Source organism: Psammomys obesus, unplaced genomic scaffold, assembly GCF_907164565.1.
Source record: "Psammomys obesus unplaced genomic scaffold, mPsaObe1.curated_primary_1811, whole genome shotgun sequence".
Classification (NCBI taxonomy): Eukaryota; Metazoa; Chordata; class Mammalia; order Rodentia; family Muridae; genus Psammomys; species Psammomys obesus.
The window spans coordinates 9325082-9333726 of NW_026596095.1; the positions used below are offsets into that span (position 1 = coordinate 9325082).

At 50.5% G+C, this 8645-nt stretch overlaps 1 protein-coding gene across 1 annotated transcript in view; it reads left to right on the forward strand.

Annotated features, from left to right (window-relative positions):
- Positions 1-2826: 2826 nt before the first annotated feature.
- The window catches only part of Cnn3 (calponin 3), a 29791-nt gene continuing 23972 nt past the window's right edge, over positions 2827-8645 (forward strand). The window contains exon 1 of the mRNA XM_055628314.1: positions 2827-3143. Coding sequence (XP_055484289.1) covers positions 3087-3143 — 57 coding nt within the window. The 5' untranslated portion in view covers positions 2827-3086. The remainder of the gene's footprint in view (positions 3144-8645) is intronic.

An 8645-nucleotide genomic window follows, 5' to 3' on the forward strand; every position in this document is an offset into this window, starting at 1 on the left:
GAATTCAGGCTGTAAGGCTTGATTGGCAAGAGCTTTACTTACTGAGCCATCTTGCTCCTCATCAAGTTAATTTTGTTAAGTTAAAGAAGCCCTGTGGGTGATGGCTATAGCCATTCTCTGGTTGTGATATGTTTTATGGAGAAGGGGTGTGTGTGTGTGTGTGTGTGTGACACTGCATTTTATCTGCTGTTCATGGCTTATAAGCTGTGTCTCAATAACACAATTACTCTCAATTTTCATTTTTTTTCAAATCTCATTTTACTTGCTTTGTATGTGTATGTGTACGTGTGCCACATCTTTCAAAAGGAGGTCAGAGGATAACTTGATAGAGTTGGCTCTCTTCTTCCTCCATGTGGGTCCCCTGGAAATCAAACTCAGGCCATCGGGGTATGCAGCAGGCACATTTACTCACTGAGCTATCTCTCTGGCTCAGTTATTCCCAATTCTAGATGTGTTTTGCACTCCTCCTCCTCCTCTCTTTCCTTCTTTAGGAAGCAGGGCCCCACTGTGTAGCCCTGGGTGGTCTTGAACTCACAGAGATCCACCTGCCTCTACCTCCTGAGCACTGGGACTGAAGGAGCGCTTTGCCATACCTGCCTCCACAGACAGAGTTCTTAAACACAGCATTACTTATTCCTGGCAGTGAGCTGTATGAGAAGAGGGACCCATTCAGATCAACAGTACCTTAGTATTGGGTGGCAGTGCCGAGGACATCATGTACTTCAGAGAGTATAATAGTTGACTAAAGGAACGTAGCAAATGTTAACGTTCATTTTGAAGCCACACAAGGGGACAGGAGCATCAGGTAGGTCCCCATAGTTGTGACTGCTCCTACTGTCCATCGGGGGTATCATTTCACCTCTGTAATCCTTAACAGTAACTTGTTAAACACTAGAAGCCACGCCTTTGCCGACGAAACTGAATAAAACTCCCAAGCGTTCTACCAAGTATGATTTAAGAGATTAAAGTGGCATTGACCTCAATGTTTTTACCCACTGTGGCCAAACAGAGGCCCTGAGGCTTGGGGTTCTACAGGAGAGCTGAGGCTCACAGCTGTAATTTCTACTCCGTATCTGGATCAAGTATTGGTTCTAAAAAGTGTGTTTGGTCTTGTGGATGACCCAGGGCCACTATCACCAGACTGGAAAAACAGCCCCAACTGCTGGTTCCATCAGTTTCGTCATCTTTCTGTGGAAAGAATGCCCTAATTATTTTGAGTACCTGCAGAATCAACCAGGAACTCATGAGAAGTCATTTCATGTTCCTGCCCATTCCATTCGTCCCTGTCCCATCACAGTGTGCCTTACGGAGTAGATAACAAATTCAGCCCGACAGTGGTGGCGCATGCCTTTGATCCCAGCGCTTCGGAGGCAGAGGCAGGCGGATCTCTGTGAGTATGAGGCCAGCCTTTTCTACAGGATAAGCCAGGGCTACACAGAGAAACCCTGTCTCAGAAAAAAAAAATCTTTCAGCTAATAGAAACTGTGTGCTTTTTTTTTTTTTTTTTTTTTCTCTGTAGCTCAGGCTGGCCTCCAATTCAAACATGTGGGCTGGGATCGAAAGCTTGGGACACTGTGCTACACTTCATTTCTATCCCAGAAAGGTTCAATTTGGGCTCCTCTTTTCATGCAGGCAGCCGCCCCCGGTTCTGTGGTCTCTCCTGGAATGTCAGCTTGCATTTGGGGAAATAAAACTCATATTAGGACTCAGAGGACTACAACCTGTCCCAAGTGTGCCCCGCAACACCAAGGCAAGAGGTGACGCTCTGGAGGTGTGTTCGTGGTCATACTAGGAATCTCCAAGTTGCAGCCTTCAAGCCAGGAAAACAGATACGAAATCTACCTAGTACTTTGGGGTACGTAAATAGGCTAGCCTTTGCAAGACATACAGTCCAGTATAGTCGCAGGAGCACAGGTAAAGACACTGTTCTATTCTCACCTTCCTCTATCACAGTTTGCCTTTAAGATTAGAAGAAAGGAAGGGGATGGAAAAGAATATGGAACGCTCATTCAAGAGACCCCTGATTATAAATCAAACAAAAAAGGCAGGCAGGCTTTGAATGAGGATTCAAGGCGGCCCTTTAATTAAAAGTAAACGAACAAGCAAAAACTAGGCAGAGCAACAACCACCTGGATAGACTTCTGGGCTGGCTGAACTCCCGGTGAAAATGTTTGCAGAAGGCAACTGGTGCGAATCCAGAAAGGGACCCGAAAAGCCCCGGGGTTTGCCACACTTTCCCAGTTTCTTTTGCACTGCATTTTAAAGTTTAGACAGTGAGCAGGAATTTGGCAAAGAAACTTGACCAAGGCAGAGATCAGGCCCACAGGTGCGGCAGCTGCGTGGGGAGAGGACCCGGCAGGTGTAGACACAGGCCTCCCTGTGCCTGGCACGTGGGCTCAAGAGGCTGCTCCCGGGGTTTCCAGCGCAGCATCTGGGCGCGCTGTGGCCAGGGAAGGGGCGGATGGAGTGGCCGGTGAGCGGCGGGCCAGCTCCGGGAGCTTCCTGTCTCCTCCACCGTCGGAGCGCCAGGGATGCCTGGGAGCTGATGAGAACCGCAGCGGCTGGGAAGCCCCCAAGGCGCCGGGGCGGGGCAGCCGCAGCCCGCGGACTAGCCGGGAGGAGGGGCACAGAGGTCCTCGGTGGCGTGAGGGCGGGGCCGAGGGGGCTGGGATCCGGGGAAGGGAGTGCCGCGCCCGCCGCGCTGCCATTGGCCGGGGACACCCGGAGCAGGCGGTGGGGAGGAGGCGGCGCGCCATTGGTCGGGCTCACCGGCCAATCCCTGGAGGCCTGGAGGTTGGGGAGGGGACCGGGCTGGGGGCAGAGCACGCCGAGCCGCGGAGCGGGCAGCTAGCGAGGCAGCCGCCTCCACTCCAGAGCGCCCCCGAGCCTCCGCGGCACTCGAGTCTCACCAGACGTCGAGGCATCCACCGCGTCCATCCACCGCGTCTTCTGCTCCTCTCGCGCCGCGCCGAGGAGCGAGCCCCGTGCATCTCCCGCGCGGCCGCCGCTGGGGCTAGGAGCAGGGACCCCGAGGGCGACCGATCCCCCGCGCCCGAGCGCAGCCCCTTCCCATCGTCCGAACAGCCATGACCCACTTCAACAAGGGCCCTTCCTACGGGCTCTCCGCCGAGGTCAAGAACAAGGTATGCGCGCGGACGGGCTGATGGGGGTGGGTGGGAGGTCCTGCGGCGGGGGAGGGGAAGGGCTGCGAGGCGGCGGCGGAGGGACGTCGAGGCTGCCGGAGAGATGCGCGCTCCCCGGCCGGCCGGCGGAGCGCTCCCGCACGCGCCGGCCCCGGCTTTGTTCCCGCGGGCGGTGGGTTCCCGGACGCCCGGAGTCCCGCAGCGTCGCCGGGCCGGCTCCCAGGCCGGCTCCCTCCGGGCAGGGGGCGCTCCTGAGTGGGTCTGTGGCCCTTAGGCGGGGCCCCGCCTCGCGCCTGGGACTCCGGGAGTTGCCGCCCCCGCCATCCGCCGAGGACCCGGGCTGCCGTGGGACCCCGCGTCTCCCCCCATCCCGGCCCCCTCCTCCCACAAGCAGAAGTTTGGGCGGTTACGTAGCCAAACCGGGCCCCTCATTGTTCCTCTCCTCCTCCGTGGGAGGGGACGCGGAGTGTCCCGCCGACCCCTGGGACCCGCGGGCGGAAAAGGGAGCCCGTCGGTGGTGGCTTGATGCAATCGCCGCTGCTGCGGGAAACGCAGACAAAGCCTGAACGCGCAGCCTGGGGGTCGGATCGGCTCTAGGTGGGAGACTTAGAAACGCGATGCTGAGAAGTTTGCAGCACGTTGAATTGTCGCTGTATCCCGGCGGGGTCGCTTTTGTTCGGGTTTTTTTTTTTTTCTTTTTTTTTTTTTCTTTTTTGCCGTGGCGGGCTTGTGTTCTCGAAGTGATTGGAATCTGGCGACGCAGCCCTGCCGAGGTCTCCTCTCAAGAACGCATCGGGGTTTATCTCTCGGACTTTTGGCCTGGGAAAGGGATGAGAGGCGTCCCCCTCCCCAAATCCTCTCTTTCCTTCCTCCCGGCCTGCATTCCAAGTCCATGACATCAGGGGTTTCGGGGAGGGGGGTGACCAGCCAATCGGCGTGGAACTGCGCACAGACCGCTCATTGTCTCCTTTTTGCTGTTCCGGCCAAAGCGCCACAAAGGAGGGCTGCTGTGGTTTAATTCCCATTAACCTCCCGGGAGCCAAAGCATGTCAGGATTGTCACCGCGCTGTCCCACCTCTGGTAGAATACATTGGCATCGTCAGGGCCGTTACCGTCCTGGATCTACGTGTGTCCACGGTGTGAAGGGAATTACTTGTTAGTAATGAAGCGCGCTGTTGTCAGACCCGAGCGAGAGTGTTGCTCTCTCCCGCTGTTGCATCTAGCGCACCGTGTGCCTTGTACGTCTAGAAGGTTCCAAACAGTATTTGAAGCAAGGGGTTAATTTTCTAAATTGCGATGTTCTAAAACTGTAATCTTTAGGGTTTTTAACCTTTTCGAATGTTTTGTCTGTATGGAAGTTTTCCCAAAGAGGCAGGAAGTTTGTTTGGACTACTCACCAACTGAAAACTTCGTTGGAAAATAGCGGTCCTTCCAATTTTATAGCTCTAGCTTTAGGAAGCCGAGGGCGTTGGCGGGTGAGCTTGGCACGCCGAATTGTAATTCCCTCTGGGACTCTGGCGCCCGCTGAGTCCCTTTACCTTTGCATTGTAAATGAGGGACTGGTGACTTTGGCAGCCCCACCAGTGACTTGACTTTTCCTGGTTCTTGCTATCCAAGCTGCCTTTCTTTTTGCTGACTGGCCTAATAGCTTCCTCCTCCCCTTGTCGTTCTAACGGAGCCAACAACCCCAGGAAGCAGAAACTCAGGCTAGATCAGTATTGCTCTAAGTGTTGGAAACAGTAACTCCCCCCAGTTCCCTCCCCCTTTTTCCCCCCTTTTTAGAACCTTTGGAAAGTTATAAAGGCTGTAGGGATTAAACACCAAGTCCATTTAAAAAAAAAAAAAACACTTTCATTTATGTAGGGCTGTCATACAGGACCCTTTCATAAAAATCCTTTTGATCTCAGCAGAAGAGGTGCAGTGTGAGGTGGGGCGCCCCACTGGGATTCCAGCAGCCTTTTCTGATTAGGATGCTGAGCTCAGGAAGGGTACGATTGGCCCGAGGTCGCAGAAGAAACTTGGAGTATTCTAAGAATTTCAAGCGGTGTCTTAGTTTAAGTTCTTAGATATGTTCAGCCATGGGACACTGTTGTCTGCCCTTATTTTTGTCATCCACCTGTTACCGCTTGCCATTGTAGTTATTCCTGCAATGGTATTTATCATCTGTTCTGGACTCAGAAACCATATCTGCGTGCTTGAAGGAGGTGTTGGTTTTTGACTGAGGCTGTCAGACTGTTGGATAAAGCATGGACATGTGAAAACTGGAACTTGACATTCCATTTTTACACTCGCCTCTGCTCGCCCCGTATTGTTTAATTTATGAGTTAGTTAAATACAAGAATTTTGTTTATTATTTTTTGTGTATGGGTGTTTTGTCTGCATGTATGTCTGTGAAGGTGCCTATAGTGCCTCTGGAGGCCAGAAGAGGGCTTTGGATCCTCTGTAACTGGGGTTACAGATGTTTGTGAGCCTGGGGGTGGAGCCCAGGTTCTCTGCAAGCACAACCAATACTCTTAAGCATTGAACGTTAGCTTCAGCCCCATGAATTTTGTTTTTTAAAACATCATTTAATGTCTTGGGAGGGAGTGTGGAATGAAGTTTTGAGTTCAGCAGTTGTAAATCCTAGGTCCCCCTGGGCCAGTTCCTGCCTTGGTTGATGTAGGTGTATCCTTTGACATCTCTCTGTTGATTTATGAAATGGAAGGAAATGCTGTCATCCCTGAAATACTGCCTCGTGGAGGAGTGTCCGCTTGTATCGTTGCTCAGTGACTGTCATGGGTGTCAGCTTGGAAGAGGGACTTGCTCGCTGGTTTTTAGAATTTGAGTTGTCTGTCCTGCTCTTGTCAGGATTCACTTAGTGGTGAAAGCAGTCCACCAATGAGTTAAAGATGTCTTTGATCTTAAACACTTTGAATCATTAAAATTCCAGGACGACGTCTTCGAAAATAACATTTATTTGGTAAGATGCCAATACATAGCAGAACATACAAACTTTTAAAGAAGTTGGACACGAAAACGTGTCCAGGCTCCAGTCGTCACTGTAGACAGTGCTTCTGCCTTTTTTTTTTTTGAGGGTCTCATGGAACTGAGGTGGGTCTTGAATTCACTTGCTAAGAATGATCCTGAATTCCTCCTACTCCTGCCTCACCTCCCAGTTGAGTGCTGGGATTACAGACATGCACAGACCATACCTAGCCTGTCTTTAACAACAAAAGAAAGAAACAGAGTAAAAGGACCGGTACCTGTGATCCACATAGAATCTAGATGAGGCCCTGGAAGACTTGGGAGTGGGATAGATGGACCCTTAAAGGAGGACGGATCATCTCATAAGTGATGCTGTCCTGTGGGGTCTCACAGGTTGAACAGGCTGTGTGGGGACTAAAAGGAAAAACAAAACAAAACTGAAAATGCAATAAAACCAACAGATCCTCTAAGGAAGGGCAACGTTTCCTGGCAGTTGGGTCTAAACAAAATGTTGGAGCCAGTAAAGCTGGCTTAGGGCGGATGTTGCCAGGGACCTTAGCGCTCTCAGGGTAGTGGAGGAAATAAGCTGGAGTGGGAAGGGTGTGGTGTCCCCACTCCCAGGGGTTTTTACCTCCCTGGTTTTCCTGGTGGGGGCTGAATGGGATTGGGGTGGATGTCACAGCCTTCCAGAAAGTTGGCTTTCAGCAAACTGGCTACTTGGAGAATCTTCCGGTTGTCCAGTGGTATTCCCAAACATCTAAAAGCCACTTTGGAAGACTTGCTACTAGAATTTTAAGTCACTTAAAAGTAAATTAAACAGTCGTATAGTAAAATGAGGACCAGGACCCATGGCATCCTTGCTTGCAGCTGTGTGTCCCGTGCCCTTTGAACGAACAGCTGCTTCTCAGGGCGGGTTGGATTAAGAGTTTTTCCCAGGTGACTCTAGCATACTAAATTATCACTGGTCCAGGATTGATGATGCCTTCTCTAATCTAGAGGATTTAATCTAGAGGGAGGAAGAGACAGGTGGATTTCCTCAAGTTTGCCTAGCTAGGGCTATGCAGTGAGACCCTGTTTCCAAGAAAAAAAGGGTAATAATAACAAATTGCTTAAGGTAACATACCAGAATTACTGTAAAAATATGTACCTGGGTTTAGCTCTTTTTAGTACTGAAGTTAAAATCAATTTCTGATTAAAAACTTATCATTTGTCTCTTCCTATCTGAGATAAAGATCTAGGTCTTATTCAGGGGTAGATCTCAAGGTCTGTATTAGGTTGTGGTTTGGAGCTTTGGAGCATAATGTAAGAGTTGCTGTGTAATTAAGTAAAACCCTGTTACAGGAAATGGAAGAAGCTGGGCATGGGTGGCCCCGCCTTTAATCCCAGCACTTGGGAGGCAGAGGCAGGTGAATCTCTGTGAGTTCGAGGACAGCCTGGTCTGGAAAGTGAGTCCAGGACAGCCAGGGCCCTGTTACACGGAGAAACCCTGTCTTGGGGGTAGGGGGGGAGGAAGAAATGGACAAAATGGTGGTGATCACATATCTTTAATCCTAGCACTTGGGAGGAAGAGACAGGCTAATCTCTGAGTTCAAGGTCATCATGAAACGCAAGTTCCAGGACAGCCAGGGCTACACAAAGAAACCTTGTCTTGAAAACACAGGCAAAACAAAACAGAAAAGAAATGTAAACATATCTTGTGAGTTGTGGTAAATTCTTATCAATTTAATGAATTTGTCCACCAGGAATAGATATTGCTGTCTCTAACAGCTGGAAATCAATCCTGCTAAGGAGTTTCCCCTTTATGAGAAGTCTGTTGTGCATGCCTACTGTTTTTGATATTAGATGGCTTTGTTCTGTTGTGTTTGTTGAGACAGGGTCTGACTGTGTAGCCTTGGAACTGGCTATGTAGACTAGGCTGGCCTGGAACTCACTGAGATCCACCTGCCTCTCTGCCTTCTCTGCTTTCTTTAGTGTGTCCTCACACCGGCCGTCCTTGTTTTGTGAAGCAGCTTGTTCTGTGTGTTAATATTACCTTGAAAACTTAACCACTGAAATAATTCCATCTTTGTTGCTGATTTGGGGATTGTCTCCCGGGGAAAACTTTTTCTTGGACTCCCAGTTAGAGAGAAACTGTGGAGGTCTCTCTGAGAAGCCTTCTCCGATGCTAACCTCCCAGAAATGGGACGGAGTAGCCATCCCCCAGGTCAATGTCTTTGCCGTTGCAAGGGACTAATTAGTGCGGTTTGTGTGCCAGCTTGCTTTCCTCTTCTTCACCTCTATCCCCTCATCTTGACCAAAACATAAAGAAGGTGAACATGGCAAGGACGGGGAGAGATGCCGCAGCTACTCTGGAACACCTTCTTGTTTACTGTCCTGTGGCCTTTCACACAGTCTGAGAGCATTATATTGTCAGCTTCTACCTGCAGTTTTAGATCTCAGAAATAGGCTGAACAGTGAAAACATTGTGAGGACTTCCAGTAACTAGAGGGGCGTGTGTGTGTGTGTGTGTGTGTGTGTGTGTGTGTGTGTGTGTGTGTG